This window comes from Lutra lutra, chromosome 17, assembly GCF_902655055.1.
Source record: "Lutra lutra chromosome 17, mLutLut1.2, whole genome shotgun sequence".
Taxonomy (NCBI): domain Eukaryota; kingdom Metazoa; phylum Chordata; class Mammalia; order Carnivora; family Mustelidae; genus Lutra; species Lutra lutra.
The window spans coordinates 35,397,314-35,418,988 of record NC_062294.1 but is presented as its reverse complement, the minus strand read 5'-3'; the positions used below and the strand labels follow the sequence as shown (position 1 = coordinate 35,418,988).

The 21,675-nt window shown below is 34.3% G+C and overlaps 1 protein-coding gene across 1 annotated transcript in view; it reads left to right on the top strand.

Annotated features, from left to right (window-relative positions):
- Window positions 1–21,675, top strand: part of PHKB (phosphorylase kinase regulatory subunit beta) — a 236,088-nt gene that overhangs the window by 71,113 nt on the left and 143,300 nt on the right. Inside the window, exon 8 of the mRNA XM_047712520.1 lies at window positions 11,556–11,671. Within this exon, the coding sequence (XP_047568476.1) occupies window positions 11,556–11,671 (116 nt within the window). The remainder of the gene's footprint in view (window positions 1–11,555; window positions 11,672–21,675) is intronic.

The window sequence follows — 21,675 nt, the reverse complement described above, 5'->3', positions numbered from 1 at the left end:
GCTCTTCCTGATTTACTATTTTTCTAAAAATGTCTTACTTTTATTTAATTTTTAAAGTGTATTTTAGGTTGAGTTATTTTCTTTGAGTACTTCAAATATGTCATTACATTAACTTTTGGCTTCTGTTGTTTTTTGTGTGAATCCACTGCAATTCTGTTGTTGCTTTTAGGAAAACATTTTCTTGTTGGGCAACTTTAAACTGTTTTTCCTTGCCTTTCATTTTTATTAGTTTTACTAAGATGTGCTAGTTGTGCTGTTCTTTGTATTTATAATCCTTCTTGGTATTTGTAGAAGTTTTCATATCTGAACTTAATGTCTCTCCTAAGATTTGGAAAATTTTCAGCTGGTTTATACTCAGATATTGTTTGTGTTACATTCCTTTTTTCTATTTTCCTTTTTTGAAGCACCAAATACATAGGTGTTACACCTTCTCCCATATCTTTTCATCTTGTCCCATATCTTTTCATCTCTTTTTTTCTATCCTTCTCTCTATGCTTTTTACTATTTCTACTTTGACTTGGAATTTTGTTGGTTTATCTTTACTTACATTGTTGTATGTTCTAATATAGATAATTGGTTATTAAAACTTATTAATTGAATTTTTAATTTTAGGTATCATACTTTTTAATTCTAGAATTTGCATTTGATTTTTTTAGACTGGTGCCTTCTCCTGAAATTCTCATTTTTAATAAAATTTCTCTTTTGAACTTAATTATTATTATTGTATTAACTTCCATGTTTGGTAACTGCACTGTATGGATTACCTGTGGTTTTGTTATTATGATCTATTTTCTTACATCAGTTTTGTAATTTTGTCTTTTTTCTTGCATGTCTGTTATGGCTCATAACTGTTTGTTTGTTTGTTAGTTTTGACAATTTCTTGTTTTACTATTCATGTAGTTGTGAAACTATCACGTTTAGGAAAAATGACAGGTTACCAGTCATTCCCCATTTCTCTCTCCCCCTTCCCCCGACAACCACTGATATTTTTCTCTCTATGGATTTGTTCATTCGCACATTTGAAATTAAGGTAATCATATAACATCTAAATTTTTGTGTATGGATGACTTTTTCATCTAGCATATTTTCAAGATATATCCTTGTTATAGTGTGTATCAGTACTTTGTTCATTTTAATAACTAAATATGTTGCATTGTTTGTATATTCCACATTTTGTTTATCCATTTATTAGTTGCTAGAGATTTGGGTGATTTCTACTTTTTGACTGTTACTAATAATGCTGCTCTGAATATTCATTCATGTGCCAGTGTTTGTGTACTCTCAGGTATACACCCAGAAATAGAATTGCTAGATCATATAAGTGAACCTAATGTCTAATTTTATGAGGAATTGCAAAACTGCTTTCCAAAGTGATTGCATCATTTTACGTTCCCTTCAGGAATGTAATAGGGTCCATGTTTGTTCTTCCTGTTTTTTGTTTATTTGTTTTTATTATAGCCACTCTATTGGGTGTGAAGTGATATCTCATTGTGGTTTTGATCAGCATTTCCTTTATTACTACTGATTTCATATTTGTATCATTTACCCATTTTTAATTGAATTGCTTAATTGTTGACTTATAAGAATTTTAAAAATATATTCTGGATACTAGATCCTTATCAGATATATAACTTTTAAACATTTCTTCTATTCTGTGGGCTATCTTTTCATTTTCTTTATAATGTCCTTTGAAGCATAAAGTTTTTAAAAATTTTGATGAAATCTAGTTTATCTAGTTTTCCTCTTGTTGTTTGTGCTTTAGGTTTCACAAGTCTTTCTTAATTTCTCCCAATGAGGTTTTGTAGTTTTCAATATGTGGTTTTCATTCTTTTTAAAATTTATTCCTGAATATTTTATTTTGTATGCTATTGTAAATGGAATTTCTTAATTTCATTTTCATACTGTTTATTCCTAGTCTTTATAGAAACAGTTGATTTTTGTATATTATTCTTTTATCCTGCAACCTTACTGGGCTTGTGTTTGTTTTATAGTTTTTATAATTCCGACTAAGAGGTTTATCATATTACTAATTTTTTCAAAGAACCAGCTCCTTGTTTCATTGATCTGTTCTTTTAGTTTCTATATCATTTATTTCTGCTCTAATCTTTATTATTTCTTTCCTTCTGCTGGCTCTAGGCTTCATTTGTTGTTCTTTTTCTGTCTCCTTTCGGTGTAAGGTTACGTTCTTTGAGATTTTTCTTGCTCCTTGAGATAGACCTGTATTGCAATATACTTCCCACTTAGAACTGCTTTTGCTGTATCCCAAAGACTTTGGACTGTTATGTTTTCATTTTCAATTTTTTCCATGTATTTTTAAATTTCTTCTTTGATTTCCTGGTTGACCCATTTGTGGATTAGTAACGTGTTGCTTAACCTCCATGTATTTGTGGTCTTTCCTGATTTTTTTCTTGTGGTTGGTTTCTAGAAACCAGAAAAGGTGGATGCTGTTGGAGGACAAGGGGAGATGGAGAGGAGAAGGGAGTTGAGGGAAATTGGAAGGGGAGGTGAACCATGAGAGACTATGGACTCTGAAAAACGATCTGAGAATTTTGAAGGGGTGGGGGGTGGGAGGTTGGGGGCACCAGGTGGTGGGTATTGTAGAGGGCACGGATTGCATGGAGCACTGGGTGTGGTGCAAAAATAATGAATACTGTTATGCTGAAAAAAATAAAAAATTAAAAAAAAAAAACAAACAAAACAAAAAAATAAAAAGTACTTAATAAAATCTGTGGACCATTCTAAAAAAAAAAAAAAAAAAAAGGTGGATGCTGTGATTTCAGTCTTCTTGTATTTGTTCAGGCCTGTTTTGTCACTTAATATGTGATGTAGTCTGGAGAATGTTTCATGTGTGCTTGAAAAGAATGTATATTGAATCCCTGAGGATTTTCTGTATAGAATACCATGTCATTTGCAAATAGTGATTGTTTACTTCTTAATTTCCAATACAAATCTCTCTTCAGTCTTTAACTTACCTAATTTCTCTGGCTATACCATCTTTCTCTGGCTATACCATCAAATACAATGTTGAATATAAATGGCAAGAGTGTACATCCTTGTTTTATTTCTGATTTTAGGGGGAAAACTTTCAGTTGTTCAACATTACATCTGGTGTTACCTGTGGATTTTTTTTTTTTTAATAGATCCCCTTTATCAGGTTGAGGAATTTTTGTCTTCCTAGTTTCCTGGGTGCTTCATGAAAAGGTGTTGGATTTTTTCGAATGCCATTTGTGCATCTGTCAAGATGATCATATGGTGTGTTTTATTCTATTGATGTGGTATATTGTAGGGATTGATTATTTCATTTCAAACCAAAAATTGGGATTAAAAACTACTTGTTCATGGTGTATAATCCTTTCTATATGTTGTTGTATTCCATTTTCTAGTATTTTTATTGAGTATTTTTTACATCCATGCTCTTAATGAATATTGGTGTGTCCTTTGTTGTTGGTGGTGGTTTGTTTTGTATTTGCTCTTTTCTTGTGACATCTCTGTCTGGGTTTGGTATTAGTAAAATAATGGCCTCATAGAATAGATTAAGAAGTATTTCTTCTTTTGTTTTTTAGAAGAGTTTATGAAAGGTAGGTATTAATTCTTCTTTAAATATTTGGCAGAATTCAACATGAAGCTAGATAAGTCTGGGCTTTTCTTTATGGGAAGATTATTTTTATTATGATTTCAATCTCTCTACTTATTATATGTCTATTCAGATTTTCTGTTTTTTCTTTACTTGATTTTGGTATATTCCCTCTTTCATTCTTTATTTTAGTATTTTGAATCCTATCTCCTTTTTCTTCATCAGTGTAGCTAAAAGATTATCTGTTTTATTGGTATTTTCAAAGAATCATTTTTTAGTTTCATTGATTTTTCTCTACTGTTTTTCTATTGTCTTTTTATTTCTCCTCTAGTTTTAATTATTTACTTCTGTTGGTTTTGGATGGGCTCACTTGGTCTTACTCTTCTATAAGTTTAGATTATTGATTTGAGATTGTTCTCCTTTTCAAATATAGGCATTTTTAGGTATAAATTTCCCTCTACAGCCTGCTCTTCTGCATCTCATTATTTGTGATATGTTGTTGGTTTGTATTTGTTCATCTTTGTGTATTTTCTAACTTCCCTGTGATTTCTTCTTTGGTTCATTGATTATTTAGTAGTGTAATATTTGATTTTCACATATTTGTGAATGTACCAAATTTCCTTTTCCTTCTGTTACTTGTTTATAATTTTATTCCATAATCACAGAACAATTTGGAGTGATTTTAGTAAAATTATTGAATATCATTACTCTCATTTTTATCTTTTTTTTTTTCATTTTTGTCCTTTTCAACTCAAATTTTGATTTTGGTTCCTGTTAATAATTTATAATTTCTTTGTTGATGCTATATATATCTATATATATATATTCAAGATAAAATTGAGTAGAGTTAAAAATGGACTAGTATGAGGCATAAATCTACAAAATGTAGTTTGTGGAAAAAAATAGAAATTAAAAAGCAACTTAAGAACGTAAGTTGGGAAATAAGAGTCTCTTTGAATTGGGAACAGTGTTTAAAAAAAAATAGAAAAGAAAGAATAAATCTTTTAGCTACACTGATGAAGAAAAAAAGTAGATCACCCTGCTTTGTCCACCCAGAGAGATTATAGTATTTCCCCTCCTCCCATTTTTTAAGGTTGTTTTGCATCCTCTTGGCTTTCTTTGTATATCTGTAGTAGCTTTTGACCACTTTTGATTTTTTTAGGGTGCATTTTGCTTGAGTTGTGGCTGATATTTTGGACTCTATTCATTCACTAAACCATCCCTCAACAGAATGACTAGGAAGAGGAACTCCCAACAAAGAAAAGAATCAGAGACCATGTCCCCCAACTCATTGATATGGATATAAGAAAGATGTCAGAGATAGACTTCAGGATAGCTATCATAAAGTCAATAGCTAGGCTTGAAAAAAGCATTAGTGAAAATATAGAATCTCTAATCTAAATAATATCTAATCAGGCTAAACTTAAAAATGCTATGAATGAGATATAGTCTAAGCTGACTACTCTAACAGCCAGGGTAAATGAGGCAGAAGAGAGAATAAGTGATGTAGAAGATAAGCTGATGGAAAGGAAGGAAGTTGAGGAAAACAGAGATAGGCAGGCAGTAGCCCATAAGAAAAGGTTTAGAGAGATTAATGATGCCTTGAAACATTTCAGTGTCAGGACTATTGGGATTCCTAGGGGGTGGGGGAAGAGAGAAGTCTAGAGAGTATATTTGAACAAATCATAGCTGAGAACTTCCCTAATCTGGGGAAGGAAACAAGCATTTGTGTCCAAGAGGCAGACAGGGCCCCTTCTAAAATCAGTAAAAAATAGATCAATACACTGACCTGTAATAGTAAAGCTTGCAAATCAAACAGCTGAAGAAACTATCCTGAGAGTAGCTACGGAGAGGAGATTCCTTACATATGGAGGTAGGAATATCAGAAAAACATCAGACCTTATCCACAGAAACTTGGCGAGCCAGAAAGGTCTGGCAAGACATATTAAGGGTGCTAAGTGAGAAGAAAATGCAGCCAAGAATACTTTATCCAGCAAGGCTGTCATTCAGAACAGATGGAAAAACAAAGAGCTTCCAGGACTGGCAGAAACTGAAAGAATATGTGACCACCAAGCCAGCCATGAAAGAAATATTAAGGGGGATTCTATAAAAGAAGAAAGACCCCAAGAGTATTATAGACCAGAAATCTACAGAGACGATCTATAGAAATAGGGACTTTACAGGCAATACAATGGCACTAAATTCATACCTTGCAATAGTTACTCTCAATGTGAAGGGCCTAAATGCTTCCATGAAACAGCACAGGGTTGCACACTGGATACAAAGACAGAACCCATTCACATGCTGTCTACAAAAGACCCATTTTGAAACTAAAGACACCTCCAGATTGAAAGTGAGGGGATGGAGAACCATTTATATGCCAACAGATGTCAAAAGAAAGCTGGGGTGCAATTCTCATATCAGACAAATTGGATTTTAAACCAAAGACTGTTGTAAGAGATGTAGAGAGACACTATATCGTACTTAAAGGGCCTATCCAACAAGAAAATCTAACAGTTGTAAATATCTATGCCCCCAGCATAGAAGCAGCCAACTACATAAACCAACTCTTCACCCAAATAGTCATATTGATAATACTATATTAATAGTAGGAGATCTCAACACTCCACTCTCAGCAATGGCCAGATGGTCTAAACCAAAGATCAACAAAGAAACAAGAGCTCTGAATGACACATTGAACTAGGTGGACTTCGTAGATATATACAGAACATTCCACCCTGAAACAACAGAATACTCATTCTTCTCAAGTGCACATGGAACTTTCTCCAGAGTAGACCCCATGCTGGGTCACAAGTCAGGTCTCAACTGATACCAAAAGACTGAGATTATTCCCTGCATATTTTCAGACCAAAATGCTTTGAAACTGGAACTCAATCACAAGAAATAATTTGGAAGGAATTCAAACACTTGGAAGTTAAAGAGCATCCCGCTATAGAATGAACAGGTCAAGCAGGAAGTTAAAGAAGAACTTAAACAATTCATGGAAACTAATGAGAATGAAAACACATCAGTCCCAAACCGATGGGATACTGCAAAGGCAGTCCTAAGAGGGAAATACACAGCCATCCAAGCCTCTCTCAAAAAAGTAGAAAAGTACCCCCCGCCAAAAAAAGTAGAAAAGTCCCAAATGCACAAGCTAACCTTAGACCTAAAGGAGCTGTACAAAGAGCAGCAAATAAAACCTAAAGCAAGCAGGAGAAGAGAAATAATAAAGATTAGAGCAGAGATAAATGAAATAGAAACCAGAAAAACAGTAGAACAGATCAACAAAACTAGAAGCTAGTTCTTTGAAAGAATTAATAAGGTCCATAAACCTCTGGCCAGACTTATCCAAAAGAAAAGGGAAAGGACCCAAATCAATATCAGGAACGAAAAGGGAGAAATCACGACCAATACCAAGAAAACAGAAACAGTTATTAGCACTTATTATCAGCAGTTATATGCCAACAAACTAGGTAATTTGGAAGAAATGGATGCATTCCTGGAAACTTATAATCTATCAGGACTGAAACAGGAAAAAATAGACAATTGGAACAGAACAATAACCAGCAAGGAAATAGAAACAGTTATCAAAAACCTCCCCAAAAACAAGAGTCCGGGGCCAGGTGGCTTCCCAGGGGAATTCTACCAAACATTTAAAGAAGAGATAATACCTATTCTATTGCAGGTGTTTCAAAAAATAGAAATGGAAGAAAAAAGTCCAAACTCTTTCTGTGAGGCCAGCATTACCCTGATCCCCAAACCAGGCAAAGACCCCAACAAAAAGGAGAATTGCAGACCAAAATCCCTGGTGAACATGGTTAAATGCCAAAATACTCTCCAAGATCCTAGTCAATAGGATCCAGCAGTACATTAAAGGGATTATTCACTACCACCAGGTGGGATTTATTCCTGCCATGCAAGGGAGATTCAACATTTGCAGATCAATCAACGTGATAGATCACATCAACAAAAGAGGAGACAAGAACCATATGATCCTCTCAATGCAGAAAAAGCATTTGAGAAAATACAGCATCCTTTCTTTTTTTTTTTTAAGATTTCATTTGTTTATTTGACAGAGATCACAAGTAGACAGGCAAGCAGAGAGAGAGAGAGAGAGAGAGAGAGAGGGAAGCAGGCTCCCTACTGAGCAGAGAGCCTGATGCGGGACTCGATCCCAGGACCCTGAGATCATGACCTGAGCCGAAGGCAGTGGCTTAACCCACTGAGCCACCCAGGCGCCCCTACAGCATCCTTTCCTTTCTTGATTAAAACTCTTCATAGTGGGGGGTTAGTGGGAACATACCTCAATCTCATAAAAGCCATCTATGAAAAGCACTCAGCAGATAATCATTCTCACTGGGCAAAAACTGAGTGCTTTTCCCTTAATGTCAGGAATAGGACAGGGATGCCCAGTCTCACCACTGTTGTTCAATGTAGTAGTAGAAGTCCTAGCCTCAGCAATCAGACAACAAAAAGAAATAAAAGGCGTTCAAATTGGCAAGGGAGTTGAACTCTTGCTCTTCATAGATGACATGATACTTTATGTGGAAAACCCAAAAGACTCCACCTCCAATTCACTAGAACTCGTAAAGCAAATCAGCAATGTGGCAGGATACAAAATCAGTGCACAGAAATTGGTCACTTTTCTATACACTAACAATGTGACTGAAGAAAGAGAAATTAAGGAATAAATCCCACTTACAACTGCACCAAAAACCAATATACCTAGGAATAAAACTAACCAAAGAATTAAAAGATCTACACTCTAGAAACCACTGAATACTTACGAAAGAAATTGAGGAATACACAAAGAAATGGACAAACATTCCATGCCCATGGATTGGAAGAATAAACATTTTGGAAATGTCTATGCTGCCCAGAACCATCTATACTTTCAATGGAATCCCTATCAAAAGACCATTGACATTTTTCACAGAGCTGGAACAAATAATCCTAAAATTTTAATGGAATCAGAAAAGATCCCAAATCGCCCTCTCACCTTGGGCAGAATAAGATAGCTATAGTAGGCTCTAGTTGAGTATTTCTCTTCTTTATGTGGAAGGCTAGAGCTGACTGGAGTTGGTATTTCCCTTTCCCCAGGTCAGTTAGGGCCTAATAGGCAAGGTCTCATTAGTCAAGGTCTGGTTAACTGATTTGAGGCCTTGTTATGAAAAACAAAATGTTCCAATGTATAGATTTCCCCCACAGTCTGAAAGTAGAGTGTTCCTATGGAACCTTTTGTAAACCTGAATCTGTAAAGTGAAGATTATCCCCCACTTTCCCAAAGTTTGTATTACACCACTTTGCTTTCACGAAAGACTTACGTTAGTATAGTAATGGCTGTTTTTGTTTGTTTGTTTTTGTAAAATTGAAAACCCTCATTGGATTTCTTTCAGTTAGTGAAAACAGGTAGTAATGTAGGTCTTTTGTAAAAGTGAACTAGCTTAAGAACATTTAGAAAGCACAGATAGTTGTATTTCAGAATGGTTTCTTTTCCCCTCTCCCTGCTGGAAGACATAGGAGATTTTCCTCAGACATTTTCTATGGGAACCTGGTGGAGTTTTTGCAGGTAAATCTCAGTATATAGTGGGGAAGTACTTATGACTTCCTCCTGGAGCTGTATACTCTCAGAGCTTTAACTCTCAATTTTTAACTGTGCCTCTACCAGCACAATTACAGTTCAGGTTTTACCACCCCGGCCCTGGTTCCCAAGGTGACTTCTGCTCGTGAGTCTCTACCCCAGGAAGCCATGGCTGCCTGTATTCACGTGTAGGTCTCTTCGGTCTTAGGGCAGCAGTATGCTCTGTCTCCACACCCCGCCCCCATACTTTATGGATATAAGTAGGGCTGTCAATTTTTCAGTCTGTACAGCTTTTTACTTGTTAGGAGAGAGTGGAATGGCAATTTCCAGTCTCTTTACTTGTAGAACTAGAATGTAAATGGTATTTTAGTTTTCCTCACAGGGCTTGTTAGCCAAAAATGCCTTTCCAGCCATTTATACCATGTAGGTATTCTGAGCAAACTGCTTACTTGGGCCTAGTCCTGTCCTAAAGCCCTCCTAAGAGAAGGAAGGAACAGGAATATAGATTATATACTTGAGAAGTTTGTTATGAAAGGAAGGAGGACTTAGATGTTTTCAAATCTTTAAACTTGGAAGTATTTTCTGTATGCGTTATAGAATCTAAATAATTCTAAAGACCATAGAAGAGCTAAAGTTACCAGGTTTTGTGACAAGGACCAGGATTTTTCTACAGGCAGGTTTTCCTAGGGTGTATAGGCAAGTTAGCAAGAAACTGGGAAAGCTGGGAAGACCCTCAATAATATTTAAACTAAAAAAAAAAAGTTTTCTGTAGGTATGTAATGCTTCACTCTTACGTAGGGAAGTTATGGGACAGGTGTGTGTTTTGTGGAAATCTAGAATTATCTTATGCTCTGTTCTATTTCTTTGAGACTCCAACACCCTTATTGCTTTTTTCTTCACTGAAATTCAACTGTTTTTGACCCTAAGGGCAAACATTTCTGTTGGGATACAGGGTGGAAATGTCAGGAATTCCGACATGAACCACAAGATGAACCATTCATGTTTTCTGAAAGCATCTGGGTAGACTGCTTTCTGATCAACTCTTGAGCAATGCCTTTGTTGACTCTGGGCTTAAATACTTTGTAGAGATCCTAAAGAACAAAGAAGAATCATTTTAAGAGGCTGTGGTTTTCTCTGCTCTGATTTCTCAAATAACTCTTTTCTTTGCTTTCTTCTTTTATAATTTGGCACAGTTTCTGGTATACTGGTGAAATCTTGCCTTGGCTTTTTAGTATTATTAATGTGTCATTTTTTAAATTTTGTGTATATTTGATTAACTGTAATTTCTAAAAATACAATAATTACAATGGTGTAAAGAGGTTTTTCTTTTTCTTTTTTTTTTTTACTTAAATTCAAGTTAGCTAACATATAGTGTAGTATTGGTTTCTAGAGTAGAATTTAGTGATCCATTACATATAAATAACACCAGTGCTCATCCTGACAAGTGCCCTCTTTAATGCCCATAACCCATTTAGTGTACCTCTCCCATCCATCATTGTGTCATTCTTAAAAGTACATACATTATATTAATTATATGTATGGGGAGAGGTGGGAGATACATATTGCCACTTCAGAAGGGATCTCAAGATGGAGGATAGTTAGGTAAGTGCACATACTCAATTTGTGATATTGAACCAAACATGGTAACTAAATTTAAAGCATTGTAATTAAGGCCAGTAGTTCAGTTAAGATACTGTCTTTCTTAAAATGAACAGTTCTTTAAAATAAGAACTGACCATAATCTTTGCTTTCTATAGTTACTTTTGAGAGTTTAACTTTCATTATTTGTCTGAAATCTTTACCAGGGAACTATGACTCTTAGCCTGTTGGTTGGTGCTCATTTCTATTCATTAGCTTTGAGTTTGTAAGAATGGGTATCAACAGTTGTAGAAAAGACCAAAAGAATATTAGATTCCAGGATTAATAGACTCAAGACTCCAGGTTAATCTTAACGAGTCAGTTAGTGGATTGACTCATTTCAGAACTGAGAAATACCTTTTTATCTCTAAATTTTTAGATTTATTTAACATTTTATGTGAACATTTTAGATAACAAATATTTATTATAAAATGATGCTTTATATTTTTCTTAATTCTCAAGATACCCAGTGTCTATGAACAGTAATATATACATTGCTGAAAAATTATAAGTGGGAGCATTGACAGGGTTTAAATTTCATTTCTGTACTGTATATTATGTTCTCAGTTGAGGTTTCATATTAGAAAAACCAGGTATAACGGTACTCATAGCAATATAAAAAACAGTAATTTAAATATACTAAGAAAGTATTGGTATCAAGTATATAATTGGATTTCAAATGATAATCTAATTGCTCTTATCAGTATCTAAAGTTCCTGCTACTATATGTGTCCTTATGTTTCATTTTTTATTTTTTAGGTCTCTTTTATTCAAAACCTTGTATTTTGTGTAGAAAGAGTTTACCGTGTACCTGACTTTGGTGTCTGGGAAAGAGGAAGCAAATATAACAATGGCAGCACAGAGCTACATTCAAGGTAATTTGGTGATTTTTGAGTTTTTTAAAAAAATTTAAATGTGTGGAATTTGAATAAAAATCAAAGTATTAGATTGCAACTATCGTTTCTATGTTAACTTTCATCTCTTTTTTTCCTAAATATGATGCAGATGAAATTCACTTAAAAGACTCTCAGGGCCCAGAAACAGATGGAAGAAAAAAAGCAGGATATCTTTCCCAACTTCCCGTGGTTTCGGTACATGCATATCGGCCTCTAGTCCAAGGATTGGCCTTCCTGCTCAACCAGTTATTTCTCTTTTTTTCTTCTTGAAATGATACCATTTGAAAGATCAAATACATTAAAATTGCCAAATACCAAATGTATATTCATTGCACATGAAATTCCCTTCCATATTGTAGAGCTGGCCTAACCAGATACCCACACCCTTCATAAAAAACTTAACATTTATTGTTTTCTGTAGGAGATGTGATCAACATCTTGCATTCTGGTTTAGTGGGGTTCATAAACAACAATAGCTTATGACTGATGTTAGTGGTGTATGAATTTCCTTTACTCCTTAAGGTTAGGGAAATAGCTTTAGTGACTGACTGCACCTTTTACTGAAAAGTTTAGCTCTATTGCACCAAAAATAAAATATCTAGGAATAAAGTTAACCCAGGAAGTTAAAGAGCTGTACTCCAAAAACTATAAAACATTGATGAAAGAAAGTGAAAATGACCCAAACAAATGGAAAGATATTCCATGCTCGTGGATTGGAAGAACCAGTATTATTATATGGCTCATACTACCCAAAGCAATCTACAGATTTAATGCAATCCCTATCAAAATTCTAATGAAATTTTTCACAGAACTAGAACATTAATCCTAAAATTTCTATGGAACCACAAAAGACCCCCAATAGCCAAAGCAATCTTGAGAAATGTGAACAAAGCTAGTGGTATCACAATTGCATATTTCAAGATATACTACAAAGCTATGTAATCAAAACAATATAGTACTGGCACAAAAATAGACATAAATCAATGGAACAGAATAGAGAGCCTAGAAGTAACCCATACTTATATGTTTGATTAACCTGCAACAAAGGAGGCACAATTATACAATGGGAAAAGATAGCCTCTTCAACAAATAGTATTGGGAAAACTGGATAGCTACATGAGAAAGAATGAAACTGGACCAGTTTCTTATACTGTACACAAAAGTAGACTCAAACTGGATTAAAGACCTGAATGTGAGTCCTAAAACCATGACATTCCTAGAAGAAAACCTAGACAGGAATTATTTTGACATTAGTCACAGAAATACTTTTCTCCTCAGGTAAGGGAACCAAAAACAAAATTAAATTATTGGGACTACACCAAAGTAAAAACTTTTTACAGTGAAGAAAACCATCAACAAAAAAGGCAACGTACTGAATGGGAGAAGATATTGCAAATGGCATATCTGTTGAGGGTTTAATATCCAAAATATATAAATAATTTGTACAGTTCCACTTCAAATAAACAAAGAATGTGATTTTAAAAATGGGCCAAGTACCGGAATGGACATTTTCTCAAAAAAAACCTACAGAGACGAACAGAAACATGAAAAGGTGGTCATCAGGGAAATACAAATTAAAAGCACAATGAGATATAATTCTACATCTTTCAGAATGGCTAAATCATAAACACAAGAAGTAAGTGTCGACGAGGATGTAGAGAAAAAGGAACCCTTGTGTGCTGTTGGTGGGAATGCAAATTGGCACAGCCACTATAGAGAATAGTATAGAGGTTCCTCAAAAAATTAAGAATAGAATTACTATATGATCTAGTAATTCTGCTATTGGGTATTTACCCAAAGAAAACAAAAACACTAATTTGAAAAGATACGTACACTCCTATGTTTACTGCCGCAGTGTGTACAACAGCCAAGATATGGAAGCAGCCCAAGTGTCCCATCAATAGATGTATGAATAAAAAAGATTATATCACATAGGATGTGATATCTATATATATTCCATTATATTCGTATAATGGAATATTACTCAGCCATAAAATAGAATGAGATCTTGCTATCTGTAACAGTATGGATGGACCTAGAAAGTATAATTCTTAGTGGAATAAGTCAGTCAGAGAAAGACAAATACCAAAGACAAATATGATATCACTCAAATGTGGAATTTATAAAACAAAACAATGACAAAAAGAGACCAAAAAAACCAGAGAACAAACTTGGGGTTGCCAGAGGAAAGGTTGGGGGATGGGTCAAATAAAGGGGATTAAGAATTCACATATCTTCTAATTTTTTTTTTTTTTTTTTAAGTAGGCTCTATATCCAACATGGGGCTTGAATTTATGCCCCTGAGTTTAGGAGTCTCATGCTCTACTGACTGAGCCAGCTAGGTGTCCCAAGAGTATATGTTTGTTTGTTTCTTTCTTTCTATCTTTTTTAAGAGAGAGAGTGGGAGGTGAGGAAGTGGAGGGAGAGACTATTAAGCAGACTTCATGCCCAGCATGGAGCCTAGTGCAGGGTTCGATCTTACAACTTTGAGGTCACTACTTTAGTGGAAATCAAAAGTCAAGACGCTTAACTGACTGAGCCACCCAGGTGCCCCAAGAATATACATGTCTTGAGCATTTAGTAATGTATAGAATTGTTGAGTCATTGTGTTGTACACCTGAAACTAAAATAACACTATACATTAATTATACTTGAATTTTTTTTAAAAAGTATCATACAATTAATTAGGCTTCTCAATTTCACACTAAAAGATTTAAGATTTAAAGGTTATCAACTATAGGTTTAGATCATTGGGACTTAAATGAACTGTAGAAACAGTTTAGGAATCATTAGTTAAGAAGATATACTTTTTTGAATAGAACGACTAATCATACACAAAAAAATTAAGCTGATCTAAGATACTTAGTAAACTAAAAATTGGCTCCAGATCACTAGCTCCTCACATATCCTCATGCCTCAGTTTCCTCATCTACAAAATGAACCAACAACAGTTTCTACTTTATAAAGTTGTTGTAATGATGGAGTTAACATATACAAATCATTTGAATACCTAAGCAGAAGTAAGCATTAGAATGCAAGAGTACTTACACATTTCAGAGTATGTTAATAACAAATATTGAAACAAAGATTTTTCTATTAACTTTAGGAAACTAATGTATACACATTTTTTCTATAAGTTTATGATTTATATGAGGCATTTTGAAATACAGAGCAGGATAGTAGCAATCAGGAAAGAAGTCAGTGGAGTAGAAAAATGATTTGTGGGAAGTTCATTTCAGGCATTAAGCAAATTCTGGAAAATACTAAAAATAGGAAAATAAATAGAAAGTTCTGTTTCAGCTATCATTCAAATTAAGTTCTTAACACTCCAGATTATCAGTCAAATTGCAAGAAAGTAGATCTAATTAGAAAAGGTGATTTTTAAAAATCTATCTTCTTTTCAGTATTTATGATTTATCAGTACCCTTCCCTGCTTTTTAATAACCATTTAGTATATTCCATTGTGAACCCACTGACATTCTCAGTATATAATATTTGGAGTAAGGGTTTTTCTGTTTACTGTTTACTGTTTTCTATTTTTCTGTTTTCTGTTTACTGTAGTAAACTCAGGAAGAACCTTGGGTAAAGGTTACCATTAACCCTAAAAAGTGAGGGTATTGGAATGTCCCCAGTGAAAAAATAGAGAGGCTCCAACAAATTTGCATGTAACAGAGGTGCCAGACTTTTAAATTGAATCATTAAGGATTTTATTTCAAGACTCAGAAGATTATTATGTGATGTTCTTTGCTATCTTTTGCATGCAAAGTCAATCTTAATTTGTGGCAGGTCAGTTTTATTCAAATGGATGGGAAATTGAAGTTTGCCATTTAGATTTGGATAGTGGGTTTTACACATTTAACATTGATTTCCTAATTTTCTATGGTGTATTACTTTACAATTCCCCAGAAGAACTTTAAGCATTTTTTTCCGCCAAACATTTCTGAACTCCGATCTCTACAAGCGTGTTTTGGATGTGTCATGTCCTTTTGGTGCCAAAAGGGTGTTTTGAAACTGCAGGAGATCTGAGCCTCATGGCATTCATGGGCTCAGTAATGGCAATGGTGGTAGGAGGCTGGTAGCCCGCACTTACACATGGGTAGTAGAATGTAGAGCTGCTACTAGACAGGGACACTTTAGCTATCCCAGAACTATCTGTTCTAGTTGGATGTGATCTTTACTGCTTAATACAATATCCTTGTTATATCCGAAAGCTGTTCTCAGGATGTTTCAGACATTGTGAAATTCTGTACCCCTTAAATAGTATATGATAATTGCTCCCATAAGTAAGTATTCATACTGTCCTTTGTCTTCTAACTTACTTTTCCTCTCTTCATCTCTGTGCTATACAGTCCTTCAGCAGGAGTCAGTAAAAGAGCACAATCTGACTAGTTCCTTGGTGCTCACTAAAGTTTTGACCAGAGTGACTGGCTTGATAAGCGTTTCTTCTTTCCTTGCCTTGCACACATCCCTTCTAAGTTGCACCTTGATCAAAGAAGATTTCTGCCTCTGGGCCCACAATATGCATCTTGTAGTATTCTGAGGTCAGAGGCTCCCTCTTCAGCATATAAGCTCAGCTGTTACTTAATAATTGAAATCTCTGGTTCTGTACAGTTACAGAATATTTTTTATTTAGGCCACACCAGGAACATATTACTGCCTTTTATACAGAAGAAAGTTAAAGGTTAGAAGGCTTTGTGCTTCTCCCCCTACACACACCTTAAATAATACAAATCACTAGGTAGTAGAGCTAGAACTGGATTCCAGGTGTTTGGCCCCCAAATGGAAAGTTGTTTCAACTATATTGTGTTGTAATTTAAAGTCTTAAAAAGTTTCCTAAAGTTTGAAATAATAGCAGGGTGTGCAATCTTGGTGAAATTTTGGAAAGTTTTAAGGATAACTTTAAGTAATCATTAAAGTTTGATGCAGCTTAATGCTTTGGTTAGTCCCTTGCCGATCTGCCCTTTTCAGCCCCAGATTTGCTGGTATCTATTTTAGTTCAAATTCTTTAATTATTTAGTATTTCTTAGATATACCCCAAAGTTTTTGTAAAAAGTGATCTCATTACATTTATCTGAACCCCATTCTAGCAGCAACCTCACCTTTTTTGAGGGCTTTAGTAAAAGGGTCTATTGCTCTAAGCTTACAATGAATCTTTTAAAAAACATTTCCTAAGTAACCATCCCCAGTTTTCTGGTTTTTCTGTTGAATCTATTTTCCTCAAGCAATATGTTCCTTTCAGTTTCTGCTAAGGTGTCTGGAACCGTATCAGATAATTCTCTTTTCTCCTGTTCAATCTCAGTCTTTGAGCAAGTTCCTATACATTTAAAAATCCTCTTCTTTGATTTAATTGTATTTTCTTCCATATATAATTTTGGTACATATTTATTGTAGCACTAATTCTTTTTTTTTTTTTAAGATTTTTTTATTTATTTATGACACAGAGATAGCGAGAGAGGGAACACAAGCACAGGGGAGCTGGAGAGGGAGAAGCAGGCTCCCTGCTGAGCAGGAAGCCCATATGGGGCTTGATCCCAGAACCCTGGGACCATGACCTGAGCCGAAGGCAGATGCTTAACTGACTGAGCCACCCAGGTGCCCCTGTAGCACTAATTCTTAACCCCCAAAGTTAAATATCCAAGTAGTCTTCTCAACTTTTCCAAGTTTAATTTATGTGTTTTTATCTTAATATTTTCCCCTCTTCATTTATATAAGGACATTCTAGCTCCTCAGGCTACCTTTAAACTCTTTAAACCAAAAGTCTGTTTTGGAGACAAGAGGAGTCCTCTGTAAGATATGATTGAATCTCAAACCTAACCTTGAATTGTTTTGGTTATTGGGAAGCACAAAGGAATACTTAAGCATTTAATGAATTAGTAATGTAGATATATACCCAAATGGAAAGATAAGTTTTTGAACATTGACTCCTAAAGAGAACTTTACATTTAACAGCATAATTTCCTTTTTTTCATTTTGCTAAATCTTGTATTTGCCATATAAAGGAGACCGTAGAAGCAAAAATTTAAATCATTTTTTCCAAGTTTTTTTTTTTATGGTTTTATGTTCTAATCTCTTGCCTTCTCCAATAAAGAAAGCCATCATTAAAATATCAGATAAGTAACTATTGTAACACCACTTAGTTTAAGATGCATTTACTGTCCATTTTTTTCTATATAGTTCTTGTTATTCGAAGTTACTTAGTCTTTTTCAGTCATTTTTGGTGTTCCAGTCATTGAGTTACGATAGAAGCAATTGTCCATCCATTGTGCTACATTTTATGAATTTTTACCGTACGAAACAATTCATGAACATCCAGTACAGCCTCAGTTTTTGGATTCCATGGTGGGTTGTAAATCACTTAGTCCAAACCCATCCTTTTTTCTAGTAAAGCTTGATTTATGTAACAAATCACATTACTATAACAAATCGCATCCCAATATCCCAAGAAATGTTCCTTTTAGCCCTTTTGAATGAATGTTGAGGTAACACCTTGTAAGAACAAACTAATGTATGTTCTATTGGCAATAGTTCCCTAATATTAATCTATTCATTAGCTAACCATAAAATAATTTTCAGAGAGTATCTTGTGCCAGTAAAATATTTTTAATTCTTACAACATAATGTATTCTATTTGCCAATAAAATGTAAATCACATTAGGAATATGTTTGTGTTTCTAAATAGCTTGCTTTTGCCAGAGATTCAAATAACCAGTGGTTGATAAATTAATGTATTTGTGAATTTCAATTAAGTCCAGTTATTTAACCACTTGCATCAGGAAAGCAGGTTAAAATGGACAGAAGTCAACATTTACTGTATTCCAGGCACAATGTCTTTTTCTTTTGTAATGGCTTATTAAGACAATTTCCAAATTCATCTCTTAACTGCTTTTATGTACCATTGTTAAAGACAGACCTTGGGCTGACTACATTATGTATTTCCTTTAGTACAGAGTTTCCTTTTTATTTGCCTTTTGAATAAGTTATTTTCTCTCACTTCTCAAAATACTGCAAACAATCTTAATAACACATATACCTCACTGTAAGGAGGAGTTTCTGGTATTACCAAGGTTAGATGCATGTAAGTGCTTGTGCATTAAACCACCACATATTCCACATATCCTGGGACAGAATTTCTTTAGGTTCCAGGCTTTGTAATTTCTCTAAAATGTCTTTGGATATGAACAGAGACCACTGTCCTTGTCTTGAGTATACCAGTAGTACCATGTGAAATATTATGGAATTTGTTTAACTGGTGGAAGCAACAAGTACTTCCTTTACTGGTGTTGAAATGCTAGACTGTAGATTTGAGTCAGTAGGACAATAGCTTAAACCCAGATTATTAGCTCAATTGTTCTTGAACACTAGGGTAAAGTCAGCATCGATTTTAGTGAAGACATACAAAAATGTAAAGATATCCTGTGATCAATGTAATCTAACCACAAATCCAAGTGTCTTTTTGCAGAAATTGACAAGCTGATCCTAAAATTCATATGGAAACACAAGGGACTCAGCCTAGCTAAAACAGCCTTGAGAAAGAACAAAGTTTAGTTCACACTTTCCATTTCAAAATTTACTACAGTACTATGCTTATTATATGTAGAGTAATTGCCACAATAATTAAATACTGTGATACTGGCTTAAGAACAGATATAGAGATCAATAGAATAGAATTGACAATTCAGAAATAAGTCCATACATTTATGGTAGTTGATTTAGGTGAAGGTGCAAAGACAATTCAGTGGAGAAAGGATAATTTTTTTTCAGCAAATGGTGCTGGGACAACTGGATATCTACATGCGAAAGAATGAATTTGGAACCCTACTTCACACCATATACAAAAACTAATTTCACAGACCTGTACCCCTGAATCAAATAATACATTATATTTTAATAAAGAAAAAACTAATTGGAAATGGATCAAAGACCTGTATGTAAGAGCTGAAACTGTAAAACTCCTAGAAGAAAACAGAGTTGTAAATCATTGTGACCTTGGATTAGACAAGAGTACACTTTAGATGTAACACCTAAAGCACATGCAACCAACAACAACAAAATGTTCTCTCTACAAGTTTTTGTGTGAACAAAAGTTTTCATTTATCTGGGATGAATGCCCAGTAGTACAGTTGGTAGGAAGTTGTCGTTTAGATTTCAAAGAAACTACAAGACTGTTGGCCAGATCCCTGTATCATTGTACTTTCCCACCAGCAATGTATGAGTGATACAATTTGTCTCCATCTTTGCCAGCATTTGGTGTTACCATTATTTTTTTTTTATTTTAGGCATTCTGATTCGTTTATACTGGTATTTCATTGTGATTTTAATTTGCATTTCCTAGTGGATAATGAATGATGTTGGATGTCTTCATGTGCTTAGTTGCTATCTGTAAATTCTCTTCAGTGAAATGTTTCTTCATGCTTTTTGCTCATTTTTACTTGGGTTTTTTCTTTATTGTTATTTCTTGATAGTTTTTAATTCTAGATACCAGTCCTTTGTCAGATATGTGTTTTGCAAATATATTCTCCCTACTATAGCTTGTCTTTGTATCCTCTTAACAGAGTCTAAACAGAGCAAAAACTTCTAATTTTGATGAGATTGAATTTATCAATTTTTCTCTTTTGGGTTGTACCTTTTGTATAAAGTCAGAAAACTTTTTGCCTGACTCTAGATCCTTAAGATTTTCTTCAACAACTTGTTTTCCAAAAGTTGTATAATTTTATGTCTTATATTTAAGTTTATGATCCATTTTGAGTTAATCTTGTTTGATGAGACTAAGGTTGAAGTTCTTAATCCTTTTTTCCTTTTTTACCTAAGAATGTCCAATTGTTCAGTATCATTTGCCTTTGTTAAAAAGATTATCATTCCAGGATGCCTGTGTGGGTCAGTAGGTTAAGCCTCTGCCTTTAACTCAGGTCGTGATCTTAGGGTCCTGGGATCGAGCCCCACATCAGGCTCTGTGCTCAGCGGGGAGACTGCTTCCCCCTCTCTCTGCCTGCCTCTCTGCCTACTTGTGATCTCTCTCTCTCTCTCTGTCAAATAAATAAATAAATAAATCTTAAAAAAATAAAATAAATTTTACAAAAAGACTATCATTCCTCCATTGAAATGCCTTTGTGCTCCTGTTAAAAATAAAGTGGGCATATTTGCATCAGTCTCTTTCTGGGTTCTATGTGTTTATCCCTCCACCAATACTACACAGACTTGATGTGATCTTGTGATATTTCTTCTTTAGCCTGTTAATATTATGGTGGATTACATTGATTGATTTTTGATTGTTGAACCTGCCTTGTGTCCCTGGGATCAACTCCACTTGGTTAGTTATGGTCAGGGTAATTCATTTTATATGTTGCTAAATTCTTTCTGGTAATACACACACACACATGAGGGATGATGGTGTATAATTGTTTTTTGTGTATTGCCTTTGTCTGGTTTTAGTATTACAGTAATGCTAGCTTCGTAAAATAAAACCCAAAGTACTTTCTTTCCTGTTTTCTGGAAGAGAGTATAGGTTTTAACTTTTTTTTTTAATGTTTGATAAAATTCTCTAATCAAATCAGCTAGGCTTGGAGATTTATTATTTTTTTGGCCATTTTGAAAATATGGATTAAATATCCTTAAAAGTTATGAGGATATTCAAATGATTTATTTCATATTGGGAAGTAATAGTAGTTAATGCTTTTCTGGGAATTGATTGATTTTTTTAGTAAGCTGTCAAATTTATGTATGTAGAATTATTTGTAGTGTATTCTTGTTACCCTTTTGATGTCTGCTATGTCTGTAATGATATTTCCTTATTTATTCCTAATATTGGTGATTTCTATTGTTTTATTTCTTTGATAGCGCTGCTAGTGATTTATCAGCTTTTCATTAGCTTTTCAAAGAATCAGTTTCATAAATTTTATTATTTTCTATTTTTAATGTCATTGATTTCTGCTCTCATCTCTCTATATTTTTTAGTTCGCTTTGGGTTTATTTTGCTCTTTTCCAGG